At 32.7% G+C, this 22,884-nt stretch overlaps 3 protein-coding genes across 8 annotated transcripts in view; all 3 read left to right on the top strand.

Moving 5' to 3' along the window:
- LOC124364852 (replication protein A 32 kDa subunit-B) overlaps positions 1–816 on the top strand; it is a 30,174-nt gene extending 29,358 nt beyond the window's left edge. For all 3 annotated transcript variants that reach the window (XM_046820641.1, XM_046820640.1, XM_046820643.1), the window contains one exon: positions 638–816. In XM_046820641.1, the coding sequence (XP_046676597.1) occupies positions 638–725 (88 nt within the window). In that variant the 3' untranslated portion in view covers positions 726–816. The remainder of the gene's footprint in view (positions 1–637) is intronic.
- A 5,792-nt stretch (positions 817–6,608) lies between these two features.
- Positions 6,609–20,247, top strand: LOC124364851 (replication protein A 32 kDa subunit-B-like). Of its 3 annotated transcripts, none has more exons than XR_006922671.1 (4): positions 6,609–6,764; positions 12,381–15,089; positions 18,642–18,724; positions 20,069–20,247. XR_006922671.1 is itself a non-coding variant. In XM_046820639.1 (4 exons), the coding sequence occupies exons 2-4, from the start codon at positions 12,675–12,677 to the stop codon at positions 20,154–20,156; spliced, it is 312 nt and encodes a 103-aa protein (XP_046676595.1). In that variant the 5' UTR covers positions 6,609–6,764; positions 12,381–12,674; the 3' UTR covers positions 20,157–20,247. The 3 variants fall into 3 exon arrangements, 2 of the variants coding, with proteins under 2 accessions (XP_046676595.1, XP_046676594.1); XM_046820639.1 differs by having other exon boundaries at positions 12,381–12,815; XM_046820638.1 differs by having other exon boundaries at positions 12,381–13,010.
- Positions 8,773–22,884, top strand: part of LOC124364850 — a 35,122-nt gene continuing 21,010 nt past the window's right edge. The window contains exon 1 of one of the 2 annotated variants that reach the window (XM_046820637.1): positions 8,773–8,975. The gene's annotated coding sequence lies outside the window, so the exon portion shown is untranslated. Of the gene's footprint in view, positions 8,976–22,599; positions 22,801–22,884 lie in introns of those variants that run through there. The other variant, XM_046820636.1, reaches the window with a different exon arrangement.

Raw genomic sequence — 22,884 nt, 5'->3', positions numbered from 1 at the left:
AGAAAAGTTGATGCAGAAGATTAAAGGAGAGTTGTTATTAAGTTCTCACCTTACTAAAAATACAATTTTTTAAGTAAATTTTTGGCCAAATGTTTTCAAATTTTTACTTGTGTAGTTACATTATGTAGATTGATAAAAAGACAATTACTACAGTAATAATATTTTTGGTTTATTTGGTAAAACATATCTACTAAAATTTTATTTTTATATCTCATTTCTTTTTTTGGATGTTTAACCATATCCCAAAGTTTGGTGGCCTATATATTATTAAGTGCCTAACTTATTTAAGATTGGCTATCAAAAATTTCATGTTTGACAAAAAGCATTTTTTACATTTTAATGTGTTTTAAAACTATTTTTTGAAGTTTGGCTTTCTATTTTAGAATTAATATGTAATAGAGTTAAAATGTATGTGTGGAAAGATACAAAATAGAAAAGACAGCTCTGTTGAGACTAAAGTGGTACAATAGCCAATAGCAAGCTTTGTGAATAATAATCTAAGACGAAGAAGATCCATTATTAATTTAGATAATTGGCGTGATATATATTTTTAATTTACCTAATTGTTCTGAAAATCTGTTTTGTTGCGCAGTTACTTCATTGATCTTGCTCTTACATTCTAAAATGTTTGTTTCAGAAAAATTCTGGAATTCCTCGCCAGCGAAGGCCATGTTTATTCCACCTCTGATGAGAGACACTACAAAGCCACTGATTCTTTCAACTAATAATTAATTACATTTTGTTCTAAACAACATTTTTTGTAATTTTTAAGCTTTTTTGTACATATTAGTCAATTAAATTAAATTTGAAACCGGTTTTATTTGTTCTTTTCCTTACAACTACCTGAACTCTCTACTTTTTCCTAAAGTAGATTTGTAAAGATATACCACAGTGGTAGATTGAACACAGAAAAGTGGTAGAATGGATATGAATTTGTCACTGCATGATGAGCACAGCATAAACAAATATGGGGGCCATTGTGAATGAATTACCCCAGTGGCGAGCAGCATGCGCTCTCTAGGGTGGAGTGAGAAAAATTAAAATTGGACTCTCTGAACTGGGTTTGTGTCAATAGCTGTGTATTAAGTCTTGGAACATTACTGAACACTTTTTAAAAGTAATCTAGAGGTCGCATTGGGAATATAGTTTTAAATTTCTGCTTAGTGATAATCTCTATATATAAAAGGCAAAGTCTACATTGTCTGTTGGCTCATGATTAAGGTTAAAGTAAAAAAGCAGAACAAAAACTTGTCTAAATGAATCACAAGTGGTTACACTTGAAATACAGTCCTAAAAATTGTTAAAAAGGTTCCTCTGTTCAACATGTATGTTATATAAGATAACGTCTCGTCTGTCACAATAGTTTAATAATTCATATATGGGACCTTCAAATACGAAATAAGTTTAATGGTATTCATTTACCAGTAAATATAGAATTTGATGCTAGTAAAGACGTTAAGTATACAATTGTAAGGTCTGAAAAAACAAGAGAGAATGTTTTTGCTCGTCAAAAGTTATGACATAGAGACCAACCACTTTTATATATTTACAGTTTAAATAAGCTGCAGTTTCTTCCATTCAGAACTCGCCATGACATGAAGCATCGTTTTAATTGTGTTTTACACAATCTGTTTTTTGCAATCGGGCACGATTGTGGGCTTGTCTTTGTTTTTGCTGCTTCATAACATCTAAGTTGGTTGTTAAGGACACGGATAAGAATTTTACTAACTCTTGCATTCCACCGGTTGGAGACAGCATTGTGACAATCATAAGAGGGTGCATTTGTGGAAGATTTAATACAGTTACTTCCAGATTAGGATATGTTACTGTTACAAATTCTGTTAAACCACCGTGGATTCACTATTTAAAGAACAGGTTGCGGGTGTTAGGTGGATTTTTCTTTATGATAGATAGGCGCATTTACGTTGGAACTGTGAGAGGTCAGTGGTCCTTTACCACACAAAAACAAATGGGCATAACCCTCACGCATTAATAATTTTCCAACTTCCTGATTTCAGGAAGTTGAAAGTGGAAAGGGGTTCCCAAAACCAACTATGTTTTGTTTTGTTCTAGAAATAAGAAAAGGCAGAGACACTTATTTTACTCTCAACAGATAAATGAAACATATTTTATGAAGATCAACCACCCAAAGGGGTTGAAATGAAGTCACAGCCCCTAGAACTATATATTTGTTTTTATTACTTACAAGTATCTAAAATAAATTAAATTTGACATACACATCCCTCACGCCTTAAAAAAAGCATAAAGATAAAAATCAATAAACGTTCAAAAAGGATTGCAACTAGAGAAACCATATTTTTGTATTTCAACTTGATGATGGTCTATAATGATGAGATGTAGCACATGTGTTTTATGCTCTCAACAGATAAAATTTTTTTTGTAGATCAACTGCTCATAGGAGTTGAAATAGAGTTGGAACCTCTATAAAATTATATTCTTATCCTATTTCCTGATGTTCTAAAATAAGAAAATTTCACTACAACATAACTTATAAAAAAATGTTTTCGTTCATTAGTGAAAACAAATAGTCAGTTAAACATAGAAGCCCTCTCCATTGGTACTACCTCTAAGTCACATCAAGCATTGTAACAATTTATTATAAATTGTATAAAACAGACAGACTCTATTAGCTTGATTACATAGACAAACAGGTGTCAAGTTAATTCTTTTTAACTGTATAAACTGCTGACTAACTGTATTTACTTGTCCTTTAAAAGCTGATTGCAAATACCTTAGTATAACAGCTTGAAATATACATAACTGACCTAGTCATAATACATAACTTTCAGGACTACACACAGAAGTATATTAATATAGTATAATAAAGTAGATGTATATTAAAAGACACAACCAAATGTGTGTGGTATCGTCAGTGCTTAATTTCTAAAATTTTAGGTGTGGGAACTCTTAAAGCGGGAAGCTCAGACCGGTGGGTATGGAATACACCCCAGGAAGGAGGGGGTCCCTCACCCAGGAAAACTTTTGAAAATTATAACTGTAAACCTTTGTTTTTAGGCCACCCAGACATAATAATACATTCATTTTTATAAAATACCAAGTGATATTTTAATGCTGTTTTATTTTCTTTAAGGTGCTTGATTAGGATGTAAGAAAATAAAAACATGAATTTAAATTATTGAGTTTTACTCTCTACTCTACTCTACTCCATTAACACCTTGTTGCCTACTTTAAATTTTCCCAGAAATATTTGGTTTGATTTCATTGACCATTTTGTTTGAATCAATGAAGCTCGCCAATATTAATTTTTTAATGAATGGTAAAATAAAAAACAAATTGAGCCTTATTCACAGTTTTATTTATACACATTACAGTAGTAATAATAATACATATTAATATGTAAATGGATGTTTGTTAATATAACAGCTTTTTTACAAGTTTGCATATTTTACAAAAAAAATTGCATACCTTATGGGTACAAAACAAATATTAATACATTCAAAATAAACCAACTTCTTGGAAAGGAAAAGGAAGCGTTTAATTACACACAAAATAAATGACACACAGAGTGGAGAAACACGGTTTCATTTTTTTTAAAATTTAGTGTAGTTTTAAAAAGTTAAGGTTGATTATTTTATTTGCTTGTTAGTTTATTATAACAAATATGTACGGATTTGTAAGTATAATATTGTAAGGCAATGCCAAGACTGTTGGTAAACTTAGTTTTAGTTGTTTGTTAATATTTTTAAAGTGAAAACTACAAAAGAAACAAAACAACAATACACAAAACTAACTGTAAGTACAAAAAAAGAACTCAGAAACTTGAGTTCAGAACACAACTATAAGTTAGGCATAGGCTAGTTATTTTAATGAAAACTTAATGTTCTGAAATTCTAAAAGATATTTTTCTCATATATCATGATATCTATCTCAAGATATAGATATCACATTCTCCGTAGGTGATGGATAAGTCTTTTGGCCAATACATGGGGTGGATCACTTTGATGTCATTCATGATTTTGGTGTAGTGTTCAGCCGCATTTTGAAGATGATGATAGCAACCTTGAAGTCAAGTTGTTAGCGAGGCTCCGATGGAACTGTTTTTTCTGGAATACTGGGTATCTTGGATCTTACACAAAGTTTAACATCTTGAAACATCAAATCGTCAATAGCAATTTTAGCTTCCACTGAACGTCTACCCATGTTTTCAACTCGGTTTTCAAACACTTTGATTAACGTGTTACATCACTGTGGGCTTGGATAAGGTTGAGGCTTGATTTTTGAAGCTGTAAGGACAAATCCGATAACTCTTCTAGAGCATCGAACATCAATGCCAGGTTGTGTACAAAAGTTGTAGAAGATAATGTACTACAAAGCCCTTTGTAAGTTGAACGTTGCTTCGAGTCCCTTTGTTTGTCTTCAGATGCTTCAATGAAATGATTGTACAAAGCTTTAAAATCTGTCCAAACTGCTTTCACCGCCATTAAGCTGGAGGCTACCCAACGAGTATCTAAAACACGGCCGATTTTCAACATTTGCTCCTCTAGTCCTTTAGCAACTTCTGCCAACTCCCTGCTGTTTTTCGGTGAACAACTAAACATGTTTCTAATTTTATCCATGAATATCTTAAAATGATTGATTCCAGCTACTTCTTCTATGGAATCGTGCACGGCAAGCTCTAAACGATGGTTCAAACAATGCCAAATGAACAAGTTGGGGGAAACGTTTCAGTAAGCTGTATAGCAAGGCCAGATTTCTTGCCTAGTAGCACTGAAGCACCATCACACAAGTTAGAGCAATCATTATGGTCTTTCATGAATTCAAAGCTTAGACCTAATGCTTGTAACTGATTTTAAAAGTTCTTGTAATATACCAGCTGATGTTGTGCTATTTAGCTCAAAAAGTGTTAAGAACACTGTTATAGGGTTTTTGCATTCCCTTTAGAACAGTTTCTGATATAAACCACCAAAGCATTTTTGTTTGAAACTGAAGTGGCTTCATCCAAAAGCAGGGAAAATTTAGAGTCTGACTTGATTAGGCCATTTATCAAGTCTGATTTCATTTCATCAGAAATATGATGAATTATATTGGAGCAAGCAACATTTGAATGTAGGAATTCGCCCCATATCTAAGCCATTCATTATTTGAAGATCAATTTCAGTTTCAAACTCAAAAAATGGCCTATTTAGTTTAGCTTGCTTATAAGCCGTGCGGAAAATGCGCTCAGTTACAATCTGCTGCTCTTTATGCATAGAAGCAACAGCTTTTTTCATTGTATCTTTCCTTAGCTTCAATGAGTATTTTTTCAGCTAAAGAATGAGCTCGAGACCCACGGTGTAAAAATATCTTTTTCCTAAGAGAGGATTGCTGGTCTTTTTTATTGTTTCCATAAGCGGTAACAGTTCCTAAAACCCACTCTTCGCTAATCTTTAGGCCCTTCGTTTTCTCTGCACCTAGAGTACTCACACTACACTACGGCAAACGTTGCAACCTAGTTCTCTGTTCACAATTAACCATGGATTTTTAGCTTTAAATTCAACAATTTGTTCTTCAGACCAACAAACTGGCTGTTCACCCCCCTATTAACAAAATCATTATTTTCATTACTAACCTTAGCTTCGTCTGCATCAGATCCCAAACCCACCAACCTGGATACTATTTTGACCGACGAGGAAGTCGAAGGGGAATAGTAATCGCAATTATCCTCATTGATCCGATTGCGTCTTCTTTTTTATCTTGATCAATAATTGAAGTTGTAGTAAATGCTTTCCGAACTGCAGTTCTCATTATTCGCATAACCTTTTTGTTTCTTAGGGTTAGGTTTAAAAGAAATCAACAATTTTTCTGGTAGTCATAGTCAATTAGGAAACTATTTAGCTGCACCAGCACTAATAAGCATAAACACGAACACAATCAACGACCTGCACCTCAAAAACGAACTTAAGCGTGATGGGATGCGATGCAACTTGTAACTTAAACGCGAAACACACCAAGGTCAAGTCAACTAGTCAACACACTTGTGATCACTGGGGCGGGTGCGCGGTGAAGGAATGGAGGGGGAAAGGAAGGGGGTGGGGTGGGTATTGCTTTGTTATTGAGAGGCGCAGCCGCGCATGCGCGAACTAGGATTGACTCGCCCGTCACCTTCCTCCTGCCTGATTCCGTGCAAGACTCATCACAGCACAGCTCACAAACTGCTTGTACGGGCGCTTACTATCTGCTTACGAGTCACTCGCAAACAAAGCATAGCATAATATTGATCCTACCTACAATTTTTTTTAACTAAAACTTGTACTCGTAGTTTTAAAAGCGTTCCCTTGCGTTCCGGCACTCTTGGGAGGGTAAGGGAACGCCGTTCCCTTGCGTTCCCACTGAAATTAACCACTGGGTATCGTACATTTGGCAACGGTATTTCATTTGTTGTTTCTTGAAATGAAATAAACCTTTTTTGCTGTCTGAATAAAGGTTGTCCTAGGGTACATTGCAACAAACATAAAGTGACATTCTTTGAGAAGGCGGAATATGTAAGCATGGCATAATCAGTTATTTTTGGCAATGTTTCAAGGTCACTTAAGTTGTACTTCACATTGACAGCTTGCGCGATAAGATTACTCTCTTGTAGGCCTACTCTTGGTATCATTACATTCTGAATAAGTGAACGATAATATTTAGTGTTGATCTATTGCACTGTTTTAACAATGTTCTTAGCTGAAATCAAGTTTCAGAATAATGTTAAGTTATTCTCATAGTTTGAGTTGGAATTTTTATTTGTAGCAACATTACAGGTAAGCTGTTTCAATCTGAAATGTATTCCTAGAACAAGTTATAAGAAACTGTGTGCCATTATTTCTGTAGGTAATTTGAATTATTTTAAAGTTTTTATTACAGTACTTAATTACGACGAATAATATACACTTATTTGTTTTTATTCAACAATCTCAACGTCGTCGTAGGGTAAATTGCTTATATTTGAATTGAATTTTTGAAGTGAAAACTTCTTTAGGCGCGTTGAGCGTTTTGGTAGAGGGTAAAATCCTCGGTTCGCGTCACCGACATGCTAATGATACTAACCTGCATGAAAAAGTCAGTCTCGCTGTGTTTTTTAACCGTAGACTTGGCCGCGGACTACTAACCTGCATGAAAAGGTCAGTCTCGCTGTGTTAAAACTGTCCCGGCGGAGTATGAAAACAGACTGCGAAAATCAGTGACCTTTACGGCTTCCTCTCGCGATTTAAAAGTGAAGCCAATGTCGTACAATTCTGTAAGATGCGTCAAATTAAAGCTCTTAATGTTGGCAATCTATTGGTTACATTTTTAAATATTAAAAAAATTTCGAAATAATTTTGATTATTGTTTACATTTTACATAGCGTTTACAATGACAAGAAAAAAGTAGTAAGCGAGGATTTTTTTTATTTTTTGGTCAGACAAAATTTGTCAGCGAGAAAGTTGTGTGAAAATAGATGAATATTTTTTTTGTAATTTATCATTTTTTTATTGGAAGTTTAGTTTAGCCTGTAGTAGCGTATGAAGTGATGAGTGAACGTTTCTGCCGGAACTGTAGTTGGCGCATTGGCTCACTGATACCGTATTAACTCAATAAATTAGTTTATTGTGCAATAAAAATACCTTTACGAAAGAACCAAGTTAATTTAACTAATTTATTAGTTTTAAAAATATTGTGGGTTTAATTGTTATTGCAATTATATACTTTATCCGTAGCAACAACTGTATTATTTACAACGGTGTTCAACTCACTGTTGTTCACTCGGTGTTTACTCACTTATAAATGAATAATGAAAACAACGAATATATTTTTAAACATTTTTAATATTTGTACGAATATTTGTATTTAAAATTTAGCATTATTCATTTTAATTATGTTTTTAATATTTAACCTCTTCATCATGAAATGAGTATTATTACGGTATACGATTTATCTTACTAGCGTGGTAAAAATAGATTTCTAGTTATTTGATAATATTTTTTCGTGGATTTTAAAATTGGAAAATTAAAAACGCGTCACATTTACAATTACAGATGTACTGCTACTATAACGTATTGTTAATTACTCTCAACTTAATAGTTCCGTTTTCACTTCTATCGGCAATCCCACGACTGCTACTGTTTTTTGTTTGTATTTTTAGTTTCATTACGGCAAGTGCTATTTTACATGTAACATACAAAATTAAAATACTAAACACACGGTTGTATAGTTTTTATATGTAGTCCACTGGAATTCATAATTAGGAAAAATTCCAAAAGAAAGTTCCACCTTCAGTTGGGTATTTTTCCATACAACGGCGGGTGTATTAAACCGCGTTCTGACGATGGGTTGTCAAAATTTATTAAACATCATGGAGGTTCCAAAATACACAGATAAACAACGATGAAATAAATAAACAAGATGTCTTAATTATTTTTAAATAAGTTTTAGAGAAAATATTCCAAACAAAATAAACCTACGCTGAACATTTATTAGAGTTTTACCATACAATTAACAGTATTGAAAACAAAATGGATATTTTACGTAAACTTCGCATTATACAAGAACTCACACTTGATGCTTCAGATCTATATTACATATACTCCATAATAACGGAATGTCGCAACGTTTTTAATCATAAACTCAACTATTATGTGGAAATACATTATTCGATAAGATTAGGAAAATAAAGAGCGAAACAGGGAAATAAGATATGAAATATCTTCAATGACAAGTTGGCGTGGCGTAATCAGCAGAGCGAATTATACTCGTAGTTCGTTGTTTTCAATGTCGATGTTGCAGTCTATGAGTATCAGCCGGCCAGATACACTCACAACAAATCATTCAGACCAGCTGTTACTGAAATAACAGAACGTTACTGGTAACACGTTATCCTGGTAATAGGTTACCAGCGAATAACGATGTTACTGACAACTAATACGTTTTATACCGCCCATCACACCTGTAGACAATATTGTTACTTGTTTGTGAGGTTATAGAGGTAGTTTTAGGTATGTATACTGGGTGTCCCAAAATTGCAGGACCAAACTTCACCAAATGTTTCAGGAGATCAAACTGAATGAAAAATGTTATATAATGTATAGTCCTATCTTGCTTCCTTTACCTTATATCGGCCATTTTGTTTTTTACATACAATTAATTTTATTTTTTAATACGGGTTTACCAATTTTGTTGAAACTTGGCATAAATATTATAAACAAAAACTTAAGTTGTAAAAAAATTTTTTTTTTTATCTTATGTTTATTTTCAAAATTGCGGCCATTAAAAAATGGTTGGTTTTCAAGTTATTTAGGTTTTAATATTTTACAGCTGTAGATATTGGCTATTTAAGTTAATAGTTCAAAATAATTAAGCAGTATCGATTGATTATATTGATGGTTATGATTAAGTAATACCGTTTGCCAATTTCAATATAAAAAAACCGGGTCCGCTTATCGTACCCTACCCAACTTAGTTAAAAATACAACTAAGCGTAAAGACATTGTCTACAATTTAGTTGAATCGTGTAGTGAATGTAATGAATGTCACAAAAAATCACAAACACATTGACTATGAAAGTTGTTTATTGTTTTAGTAGAACCGACAGAGGCCAAGCGGCAGCTGAAACATTTTATTCTGTTATGATCATGCCGCCGTCAACAAGCTATTTTTTAAATACAACAATGTACTACTTTTGAACAGTGTAGAAAAAGCCAATAATTACTTTATGACAGCAGTTACACTTAATGCTATCAGTTTATTTATGATGGTAATAGTGGTACGGTACTTGTGTTGCTGTCGACGGAACGTGGCAGAAGAGAAACCATACATCCAAACACAAGGTTATATCAGTGACTAGTGTATAAAGTGGCAAAATTTTGTATGCTCAGTATCTTAGTAAGTACTGTCCAGCTTGTAGGAATGAAAAAAAACCATGAACATTTCTTAGCAAAGTATGAGGTGGTAAAGCGGTGGTCAACATACTGAACATGTAAGATCCACCCAATTTCTGGGAGATTGAGATTGCAAGGCTTGTTGTTTATCACAAACTATATGGTGATCTTGTGCCTATTTCCAAGCTTGAATGTGTTGGGTATGTGCAAAAGTGTTTAGGTACACGTTTTAGGCGTTTGCGACAAACTTACAAAAATCTAAAGCTGTCTGATGGCAAGCCCAGGGTGGATGTAACAGGTTGACTGATGACACTTGAAAAACTGCAAAAGTACTATGATAATATAGTAAGAGCCTTCTCAGCCAAAACTATTGCTGATACAAAAGTGGCGGTTTGGGCAATGTCCTACTAGAAGGCATCTACTGATGCTGAGCCACAGTATGGCATGGGCCCCATTGGTGATTTATGGTGTAAAAATAACCTCAGAACAGCAGCACAATGACTTCCATGTCCTGAATATAATAATTCTTTTACACCACTTATAATGGCCGTTCCTGTGTATTAAGGACTGTGTATAACTGCCTACTTAATTGTTTGCATGGCATGGCGCAAAATTGCAATAAAGCATACAACCAACTGATTTGGTTCAGGCTTCCAAAAGTAACATTTGTAAATGGGTTGTCAATAGAATTTGGTTTATTAGATGCTGTGCTGTGTAATAAGAGGAGGTTTATAAAGTGGGAGCCAACTGTAGGTTGGACCTAAGAAAACAAGGTGAAAAGCAGGTACGCGATGCAGAAAACGCCTCTGATTAGCTGAAAAAAAGAAAAGAAAAGCAAGCGTTACTGTGAAAAGGAGATTAGAAGATGAAGAAGGAATGATGCGGATCCATAGTAAGCGCAGGACTCTCTTAGCAGATTATTGTAAGAGTATTTTTTACTTTATTTTTACTAAATCAGGATTTCCCGAATACTGTGATTTTATTTACATTAGGACCATTTTGTTTTCATCAGTTTTGATTGAAATTTTTTATGGCTGCCAATTTCAGTACCCCCAACAATAACAAAGTGGTTTGTATTAATTTTGTTTTACCTAAATATTTTGTTATACAATATTTGTACAAAACTTAGTAACAGCCAAAGCAACACATAACACTTCCAACAATTTCTTAGCATTTTATAATGATAACTTTTACAAATTCAGTGGGTAAAATAAGACATTCTTGACTTTTATTTTTTTAATTTTGCAAATTTATTTTTTAATGTTAGTACAAGTGTTTAAGAATAGCTGTGAAAGTTCAGTAATACTGGATTATGATTAAAGAAGTTATGTATAAGTACGTAAAAAGTACTAGACCTAATTTTATCATGGTTTATATAAGGCGTACTGTGTCACCTTAAAAGACGGCACTTGACCACTTCCCCGTAAAAACAATGTTAAAATTTAAACGATTTATACTCATTATCATATATTATTTATCATTAAAATTTTTTTCTACTACCTATTGTGATAAAAGAAAAGTCAAAATTATCCAATAATTTTATTAGTGTCACACGAATAGTGTTTTCCAATAAGTGCTCCCCTTCAATGAAATCAACTAATATCTTTATTTATGAAAAAGTTTAAAGATTTAATTTGATACACTTGTGAATTTTTTTACAAATGGTGTTAGAAGTGCTTCAGCGGAGGTGGAGTTGTAAAAGGTACAATAATTCTCCTTATTTTACGTGGGAGTAATCTTAAAACTGAATATTTTATTTATTTAACTTTCGACAGTATGCATCTTTATGAAGAGTATGTTTGAACAAGGGACTAATTGTTTACAAAAGAATTATTGTGCTACAGTTAAGATTCAACAGTATTCACTATCACTAATCATGTCTATAACTAGCTATCTTATCTTTGCTTAACTTATTTATTTATTTTGACATTTGATGAAGTATAAATTAAAAAAAAAAACAACAAACAATGGTCTACAACTATGTTAGTTACTCTTTGCACTATCCTCTGTTATACTCTACACATCCCAACAATCTTTTCAGTCATCCTCATGATATTCCCCCGGCTTGTATATTCGTTTCAACAATAACACTGTTTCCTTAGCCTCAAGATAGCAATAGAAGTACATGTTTTATTTCATAGGCTTCCGCGGCTGCTTTCATGAATGTTATTTAACATTGCCAATTTTCACTATATCGCTAACACAATAACAGTCTTGAGGCGATTTTGGTATTACTGTGGAGGTATTATTTTTACAATCCTGAAGAATAGTTTTTCATTACGTATGGTATATTTACACTTAGCGAAACATAAACTAAAAATGCATAACTCTTAAGTTCTTCAAATCTCGCAGCAATTATTCTTTCATCATGCATAGAAATGTAGGTATTTGTATACTGTATTTAAAATCTATTTTATGCACTAGATTTTCAGTCTATATATTAATAAGTTTCTCATTGATATACAATTCATGTAATACATATGTGGATAAAATAATGTATAGACTACAATTTATACATTCCAGGATACACGATGGACTCACTCCCACTGGAAGCATTGGAGGTAGTTGCAGGACACCTGACACCCTTCGACCTGGCAGCATGTTGTGCCGTCAGTATAGACTGGAGGGATGCCTTCAACCAGGATAGATTGTGGAAGCCACACTGTAACAAGGACACGGCAAAGTACCTGGAGACTGCGGAGTGTAGAGTGGAGCCGAGGTTTGAGTCTCCGGAATCGGAGGACAGCACGCTGAATCCTATCTGTTGCTGGCGGATGTCTTACATGCGAGAGACCCACCTGCAGAACAACTGGAGGCATGGTAGATCCATCAAGGAGGAAGTACATATCACAGAGAACTTTCGAGACTCGTTCTACCTCTTTGTCTCTGACGATTATGCACTCGTGTCAAATGAAAAAAAAAGTTATGTTGTGGAACGTTAGAGGTTCTCCAGTTTATGTAAGAGACCCAATGAATTTACTATTTGAATCAGAAGGGTACATGTTCGTACAAATGATCAACCCCAACATGATGTTGATTGTCCAAGGATTATCTGTACAAGTTTACTGTTTTAAATCTATTTTAGACGAAAGTTGGGAATTAAAACACATTTTCTTTCTTGACGGAACTGAAAGTGTTTCATCTAGTGAAGCGGTTAGTCTTATGTCCGTTAGATCAAAATATTCTTTTATTTATGATGCTCCAATTGTTTTAGGCAGCATTTTCATTGGTTACACCTCAGAGGACCCTAACATCTTACACATTTGGAATGTTCAGGAAGGAAAAAAGTTAAGGACAGTTGAGTGTAAGATTACATCGGCACCGTATAACAAGATATGGGCCATTGTTAAATCTGACAAACCATCTTTAGACATCGTAGTGATTGTCAGGAATATTTTCAATTCTAAAAACACGTTTCACTTTTACATCTACAGTTTGAAACATTTGGATTTCCTCCCTTTCCACGAAACACATGATAAGCCTAACTATTTTATACGTGATATGAAATGTGTGTTACAAGGCAGATTTCTTGCTGTTACTGTCAATGGTCCACTCTTCATATATAACTACCTGACGTCACAGCTTGTACATACAATATCAACTACAACCAACTGTGATGTCCTTGCTGTCAACAATCACATTTTGTTCTCTGAACAACAAATGTTTTACAAGATTTTCAATACAAATACTTTAGAACTTAAAAATATAACGGTGACCAACAATACAGAAGTTCCTACAATATATGATTTTGGAGAAATTTTATTCGGCAAGTTTTTTTACACATTAGATCGTCCCAGGAATGAACAAGTATGGGTAATGGGAGATAACCCAATGTCAGAAAAAGTGACATGGTTAGGATGTTTAAAATATGACAAACACAGTAAAATTAACAAATCAAATACAAAATTAATTGTTGTACCATCATTCCATGAAAATTATTTTATATATGAAAATTTTTGGTAATGTTTAAAAAAACTATTAATGCACAGTGTTATTGTTATTATATGTTAATGGTACAGTTCAGTGTACGAGAATATTTTGCCTTCATAGTGCGTGTTGGTTCATAGTATTAAGATTATATAATATAATCATACTTGATGTTGTCTGATCAGTATTCCTAAATTATAACTTCTGTGTTACTTTTACTGTCTTTCAGTACATAAGACTACAGAATAAACCAAATTATAATTTTTAATTAAGTAAGACATGTTCACTCATTTGGCCAAGATTTAAGATTCTAGATTTAAGATTGGCCATAAATATAGAGAACAAGTAGTTGCCAGGTACAACTCCATTTTCTTTAAATAGCAGCCCACTTCCCCATGTTGTAGGTATTAAATTAAGTACATATTTATTTATTAAGGATTTTCCACCTGATGAAGAATGCGGAGTTTAATCCTTGAAATGTAGTGTTATAAAGTTTGTAACTTATAACGATGGCATATGTCCTTAAGGCTACATGTGTTACTATTATCAAATATTACAATTGCATATGATTTGTGCTCTGCTACAAAATGTACTAATTCTGCTTTCCTGGGCCACAATGGTTACCACATTACCAATAAAAACATTATTTGCTAACGCACAGGCCCATCACCGTTGAATGGAAAGCTTTGTGACCGAACTGTTACTTATATTATACAAATTAAGCTTTATACAAAATTTCAAGGCTATAGTACTCTCTCGAGATATCAGGTGGATAGAGACGCAAGACAGAAATGAAATTGTCTAGCCTCTTGAGTTATAGGCTCCACTAACACTCAGATAATTATACTTATAGCAAATTAATTAGTTCCTGAGTGTTTGTATATATTGAGCTAGTTTAACATTGAAACAGGTTTTATCACAAATTAGGTAAAATGAAAAATTCAACCGAAAAATGCTGGTTTAGAATGTGCCTGGTGTACTACACAGATAAATCAGAAAAAATAAGATTCATCAAATGGAAATCTTTTTTTAACCAACAAATATTATTCTATGATTATGTGTGAACGTTTGGTGCTGTATTGGTGTTTGAGTAAGAAATGGTGGTTTCAAGTGCTGCCAGTCTGATGGTGTTCCTAATTAGCTTTTCTAATTAGTTTACTAAGTGACCATATCTTTGGTGGTGATCTGTATAACCTGTTACTGGCACTAATACTGCCCATCTGTAATAGCGACGGGGTACAATGGTTATGTTCAATCTTTTACATGACTGTGTAATGTTTCAGACACGTTTATCCTTCAAAAAAAGTAAGTATGCTACAGTTTTGTTTGCTATATTTTATAAATATGCATAGCATAGTTTTTATTGTCTATAACATACCTTTTATACTGTTATTCGAAATACCTACAACATAATTTGGTTCAAGTAGTATTAATGAGGATTATTTACTTATGAATATCATCATTCAAGGGTTGGACTCTTATTATACTGCACCCAAAACACTCTGTATATATTTTTTTCAGTCAATTACAATGAATAACCTGTATATAAAAATTGGAATTATCTGTTATGCAAGTCTTGTTTCCAAAAACCAAAATTTGAAAAAGAATTCTCCTTGAGGATAAAGTCAGTTTCAAGCACTCATATATTCCAAAATATACGTAAATTACTAAAACGGTTATAAATGCAAATGTTGCAGTTACTTCTTTATATACATGGCAGTTCAGCCTTTGTAAAATATTAGTGCTGCTAACATAAATTCCTGTGGAAGTAAAATTATATTTCTAAATGAAAATATAGCTACGGTTTTCACTGAACATAACGATGCAAAATATAAAACTTATTCTATGCCATCATAACAATACAAATAGATGGGTGACATAAATGACAGTTGTGTAAATGAATCTCAAACAATTGATTCTTCTGCAAAGTGTGAATTGGTATGAGATTTTTACACGCTGAAGGATTAATCGCAGTAGAAATTCATGAGTATATGGTGAAAACTTTATGAATGGCGGTATAATGCATGGGTGGTGAAAAATTTAAAGATAAACGACATAATGTTCATGACGAAGGAGGACAAGGACTTAATTCTTATTGCAAAAGGAGGCTTATTAAACAAATTGATGAACCAGTTAAAAAGCAATTAAAGATTTACTATTTGTGAATTGTTTGATACTTTCTTGAAATTCCAAGATCAGCCTTCTACGTTATTATACTGAAAAAATTTTATAGGGTAAATTTCTGCTCAATTAGTTCCAATGATGACGCCCAAAGACCACAAAGCTCGATCAGTGAAAGCAGCATTATTGTTTTTAACTGTTATGAAGGAATAGAAAAAGTTCTGTGACCAAATTGTGACAAGCAATGAGACCTGTGTTCTTTATACTTAAGAAACTTAACAATATAGTCACAATAGATGCATTCCAATTCTCTAAAGAAAACATTTAAAAAGAGAGAATTATGGTAATTGTGTTATGGGACCAGAAAGGTGTTATTGTGGTATTCTTAAAGCCAGAGGCCACAATAAATTTTGAAAGCTTCTAGAACTGTCCTTGTTCATGACAATGCCCATCTTCACAGTGCTGCTTTGAGAAAATGGATTCTGGGGGATTGCAATGAGACATTTTAGACCATCCAGCCCATAACCTCATCAAGCCAAGCAACTTTATTTGTTCCCTGAATTAAATAAAGAAGTGGGAAGGAGGGCAGAGCTTTCGATCAGATAACTTGCTCTTTAAGTGCTGTAGGCACCATCTCTGAAGTAACTGGTGGCAACGTTTTATGAAGAGGTTATTTGGAAAACATGTACCCCAGTATGACAAATGTCTTACATTTTAAAATGATCATTATGTTAATTAGTTTCATTTACATAACACATTGAGATTGAAAAAAAAAACAGCCCAGTATTATATTATAAGCAAAAAGAGAATGACACATTCTGGAAACATTGTGAGTTTCATATGATAACAGTTAATATGTAACATGACTAAAAGTCATATTCCCCTAACTCTTTATTTGATAGATTATGTAAAATATGTAATAGTCCGTATTTAAATTACATATAAATTTTAAAATTTTGATAATTAAACTTCAAGCCATCCCTATTCACGGTAAAAAATATCACAGATAATAAATAAACTCACATCTATTTAAATAGAGGATAACATAACTAAGAAACACTAATTATTATTTTTGTATTAGTACATATATAACAGTTATCATCTGCATAGTGCTTTAGATGTCTGAACATTGTTATCTTATCTCATCTAATAAATTGTAAGAAGAGGGAACAATAGACTTGTAAGAGCCAAATCAGGAGAAAGAAATGTCCAATAATATTAAAAAATGTTTTTATAACATATACAACCACAATTATTTTATCTTTTTAAATGTGGCACAAACAAAAATAATTTTTATATTGGTGGTCCCAAAACTCTGCTATTGCTTCGGTTGCGCCCTGTAAACACCAACAACAACTGCGTGGTCCCTCTCATACGGTTCCAACATTAACTGTTCCTGAGGCTTGAGTTTCTCTGCTTGCAGTTTTTTGACTTCACCGGCAAATACAGCTTCTGGCTGAGCAGTCGAGTCTATACAGTTGGCCTGCGGAGTGCAAAACAAAATTAGTTGTTGAATAGTTAAAATTCACATCATTCTTGGTACTGTATATTATTTGTATTACGTCAGTATAAGTGTCCACAATCATGGCAAGTAATTACACCGATCAATGAATTAAAATTCAATTAAATTCAAAGATTAAATTTAATGTTCCTAGCATTCGGCATGTAAATACCTTTATTTGTATCAAAACAAAACTTTTTGTCTCAATGAGGAATACCATGTTGTGATGAACACTTTTCATTATCATTATTTCTCTACAAAGAAATGAGCTATTTTTTTGTCATCCTTAAAGTAATAGGGGGAATTATCTACTGATTCTAGTGTTTATGACACAAATTTAGTATTTCTTTAAAAAAAAAATCACTTCATATATAATACTGTTATCCTATAAGAACAATATTAAAACTAAACATATTTACGAGGTTATTTTTTAATTTTAGAATTATGGGAGATATTAAATATTACAGTGATGACTAAACGTTTTTCATGTAAAGTGTGCGTGGATATTAACAATTAAGTAAAAGGATTTAATTTTTTTCTGAATCTCCAAAATCAAAAACAAATTTAAAAAATTCTTTAAGAACTTTAATTATATACTTCAAATAAGAAATAATAAAGCACACTACATAACAAAATGTATGCCTTAGTTTCTTCACTCTTCTAAAGAATGGGATAAAAATAGAGGCATGTAAAAGTGTTTATAATTATAATTATTTATAAAAAGTAAATTAGTATAAATCTTCCCGAGTTTAAAATAATTACGTCGCGGACGAAGGAAAATGGATTTTGCTTTGAACAAGTCAATACAGTCTTTATTGTTAGAAAGAGATGAATACATGATAATATTTGGCGTCATTCTTACTTCAGATCGATGTGACAATTTAGGAAAAAAACAATAATATTGTAAAATTAAACTATCAAAACACTGAAAGATGCTTTCTTAGCTGGACTCATGACAGCTTTGAAAAGCCCAACTCAACAAGGTTCCTAGTTTGTCATTGTACATGCAGGAAGACAGAGTAGCTTTGTTGAAGGAGTGCAACTTGTAGTTTTAGCCAAAAAAAATGTGCAGCCAATTTCCACGCAGAAATGGATGGAGATATGTATTACCTGTTGAAATATGACTTTGTTTTGTTCGGCCCCTTTGGTTGATCATTTATTTACTTAGCTGTCAATAACGAAAATTGGTGTCATCAATACTTTCATTGTAATAATTACTTATTATTATTTTGCAGCAAAACTGTCAATCTGAACTGGGAGCAAGCGTAGAAACAATCGTCAGCTCTTTGACAGTGAAAATGCCTACGAAAGAAGTCGAGTAAGTATACTTGTGTCAGGTTAGAACACAACATTGTATTATTAAGAACAAGATTACAGTTAACGTAGGTATGGTGGGAGGGGTTGGTTCAATGCAAACAGCATTTTGAATTTCACTCAGTTAATAGCCGGTTGTCTACTCCCTTTTGAATTTAGGTTATCTTCTCAAACGTGATATGTCGATTTGGTTTGTTATTGTTGCGTTTTTTTGGATAAATTTTAGAGCCAACTCAACGTAAAATTTTGGATTCAAATTGGTTCATAATTCATAAGTTGAGTATTGTTGAAAACAGATGTTATGTACAAACAAGAGATGGTTGTAAAATTAATCCTTTGAGTCCTATGTTGTTGATCTGCCGTCACTAAAATTATGGCCATAAAATGGAGCCAGATCGTATACATGGCGATCTGTCATCATCATGTATTTCCAATGTTATAATCGGTACGGTTTTTTTCCATTTTATATAACAGTTTGTCTAACAACAGTGGTGTGTGGTTTGTCTCTGATCGTTTTTTAACTTCAGCTATCAATAGTTCATAGTTACGTTTTTTTTAGTATTCTCTTCGTCTTGATCAGTGCCTGTGAATTTTTCCAGCTGATGTTTTAATTTTTTTGACCACAATAATATCATTATATCTCTGCTAAAAATAATTATAGATTAGTGATTTGAAAGTGCACGTTTGTATTGTAATACAGCACAAAAAAATCTCCGCTCTAGAAAAGTGATGGACAAAATTTAAGCAAGTTGTTATTAAGTTCTCACCTTACTAAAAATACAATTTTTTAAGTAAGTTTTTAGCAAATGTTTTCAAATTTTTACTTGTTTAATTCCATTATGTAGACTGATAAAAAGAATGATTACTACAGTAATAATATTTTTGTTATATTAGGTAAAAGATATCTACTAAATTTTTATTTTTTTAACCTCTTCTTTTTTAGTATTTTAAAATATCCCAAAGTTTGGTGGCCTATATTATTAAGTGATTAACTTATTTAAGATTGGCTATCAATAATTTCATGTTTGATAAAAAGCATTTTAGAACATGCATTTGTTTACATTTTAATGTGTTTTAAAACTATTTTTTGAAGTTTGGCTTTCTATTTTAGAATTAATATGTAATAAAGTTAAAATGTATGTGTGGAAAGATACAAAATAGAAAGACAGCTCTGTTGAGACTAAAGTGGTACAATAGCCAATAGCAAGAAAAAGCGAAGAAGATCCATTATTAATTTAGATAATTGGTGTGATATATATTTTTAATTTACCTAATTGTTCTGGAAATCTGTTTTGTTGCGCAGTTACTTCATTGATCTTGCTATTAAATTGTAAAATGTTTGTTTCAGAAAAATTCTGGAATTCCTCGCCAGCGAAGGCCATGTTTATTCCCCCTCTGATGACAGACACTATAAAGCGACTGATTCTTTCAACTAATAATTGATTACATTTTGTTCCAAACAACATTTTTTGTAATTTTTAAGCTTTTTTCCACATATTAGTCGAGTAAATGAAATTTGAAACCGGTTTTATTTGTTCTTTTCCTTACAACTACCTGACCTCTCTACTTTTTCCTAAAATAGGTTTGTAAAGATATAACACAGTGCTAGATTGAACACAGAAAAGTGGCAGAACGGATATGAATTGTCACTGCATGATGAGCACAGCATAAACAAATATGGGGGCGATTGTCAATGAATTACCCCAGTGGCGAGCAGCATGCGCTCTCTAGGGTGGAGTGAGAAAAATGAAAATTGGAATCTCTGAACTGGGTTTGTGTCAATAGCTGTGTGTCAATTAAGCCTCGGAACATTACTGAACACTTTTTTAAAAGTAATCTAGAAGTTGCATTGGGCGTATAGTTTAAATTTTTGCTTAGTGATAATCTCTATATATAAAAGGCAAAATCTACGTCCTCTATTGGTACATGGTTAAGTTTAAAATGACAATGCAGAACAAAAACTTGTTTAAATGAATCACAAGTGGTTACACATAAAATACAGTAATAAAAAATTATTAGAAAGGTTCCCGTGTTGTTCAACATGACTGTTATATAAGATAATCATATGGCTCATCTGTCTTAAGATAGCTGAATAATTGACATAATTATGGGACCTTCGCAAAGGAAATAAGTTGATTAGTGTTCAGTTACTAATAAATATAGGATTCAATGCTAGTAAGGATGTTAAGTATACAGTAAGGTCTGAAAAACCAGAGAGAAGGTTTTTGCTAATCAAAAGTTATGACATGGAGACCACCCCTTTATATATATATATATATATATATATATATATATATATATATATATATATATATATATATATATATATAAATTTACAGTTTAAATAAGCTGGCGTTTCTTCCATTCAGAACTCGCGATGACATGAAGCATTGTTTTGATTGTGTTTTACACAATCCGTCTTTTGCATTAATATTTGTGGGCTTGTCTTTGTTTTTACAGCTTCATGACATCTACGTTGGTTGTTAAGGACACGGATAAGAATTTTACCAACTCTTGCATACCTACCGGTTGGAGAAAGCATTGTGACAATAATAACAAGGTGCATTTGTAGAAGATTTAATACAGTTACTTCCAGATTAGGATATGTTACTGTTACAAATTCTGCGAAATCACCATGGATTCACTATTTCAAGAACAGATTGCGAGTGTTTGGTGGATTTTTCTTTATTGCAGATAGTGCTTGGACGTTGAACTGTAAGAGGTCAGTGGTCCTTTACCACACAAAAACAAATGGACAAAACCCTCACGCATTAATGTTCCAACTTCCCAATATTCCAGGAAGTTGAAAGTGGTCACATATGCCCCGTGACAAATAGAAAAGAAAAAGCGTTATCCATAGAGGTTGCAAAATCCCAAGACCAACTTTATTTTGTTTTGTCCTAGAAATATGAAACGGCAGAGACACTTCTTTTACTCTCAACAGATAAATGAAACATGTTTTATGAAGATCAACCACACAAAGGGGTTGAATAGAAGTCAACCTCTAGAACTATATTTTTGTTTTTATTACTTACAAGTATCTAAAATAAATTAAATTTGACATACATATCCCTCACGACTTAAAACAAGCATAAAGATAAAAATCAATATAGCCTACGTTCATTAAGGATTGCAACTAGAGAAACCATATTTTTGTGTTTCAACTTGCTGATGGTCTATAATGATGAGACGTAGTTATATGCTCTCAGCAGACAAAATACTTTTCTTGTAGATCAACCGCTCATAGGAGTTGAAATAGAGTTGGAACCTCTAACAAACTATATTTTCATCCTATTTCCTGATGTTCTAAAATAAGAAAATTTGACTACAATATAATTTATACAAACGTTGTTTCGTTCATTAGTGAAAACAAATAGTCAGTTAGGCATAGAAGCTCTCTCCTATTGGTACTATTAATCCTCTAAGTCACATGAAGCATTGTAACAATTTATTAAAAAGTGTATAAAACTGAGACAGACTCATATTAACTTCATTACGTTGACAACAGGTGTACAGTTAGTTCTTTATAATGTATAAACTGCTGACTAACTGTATTTACTTTTCTTTTAAAAGGTGATAGCAAATACTTTGGTAATAGCTTGAAATATACATAACTGACCTAGTCATAATACATAACTTTCAGGACTACACACAGAAGGATACTAAAAGACGCCAACATTTGAAAACGGCATTTCATTAAATTTGTTGTTTCTTGAAATAAAATAAACCTTTTTTGCTGTCTTGACATAAAGGTTGTTCGAGGGTGCATTGCATTAAACATAAAGTGACATTCTTTGAGAAGGCGGTATATGTAAGCATGGCATAATCAGTTTTTTTTTTTTACCAATGTTTCAAGGTCACTTAAGTTGTACTTCACATTGACAGCTTGCGCGATAAGATTACTCTCTTGTGGCCTACTCTTGGTATCATTACATTCTGAATAAGTGAACAATAAGATTTAGTGTTGATCGATTGCAATGTTTCTAACAACGTTTTTAGACGAATTCATGTTTCAGGTTACTAAACATTATTCTCATAAAGAGGTTTGAGTTTGAATTTTTATTCGTAGCTACATTACAGGTAAGCTGTTTCAACCTGAAATGTATTCCTAAAACAAGTTATAAGAAACTGTGTGCCGTAACTATATATATATATATATATATA

Source organism: Homalodisca vitripennis, chromosome 6, assembly GCF_021130785.1.
Source record: "Homalodisca vitripennis isolate AUS2020 chromosome 6, UT_GWSS_2.1, whole genome shotgun sequence".
Taxonomy (NCBI): domain Eukaryota; kingdom Metazoa; phylum Arthropoda; class Insecta; order Hemiptera; family Cicadellidae; genus Homalodisca; species Homalodisca vitripennis.
This window is presented reverse-complemented; position numbering and strand designations above follow the sequence as displayed.

Bases quoted from the DNA above. Each gene is read 5' to 3' on its own strand.
- LOC124364851 (XM_046820638.1), top strand. From the start codon at position 12,675: ATGGTAGATCCATCAAGGAGGAAGTACATATCACAGAGAACTTTCGAG. The intron at 13,011-18,641 runs GTTAGTCTTATG...ATTATTTTGCAG, and splicing joins GTGTTTCATCTAGTGAAGCG to CAAAACTGTCAATCTGAACT. The intron at 18,725-20,068 runs GTAAGTATACTT...TGTTTGTTTCAG, and splicing joins ATGCCTACGAAAGAAGTCGA to AAAAATTCTGGAATTCCTCG.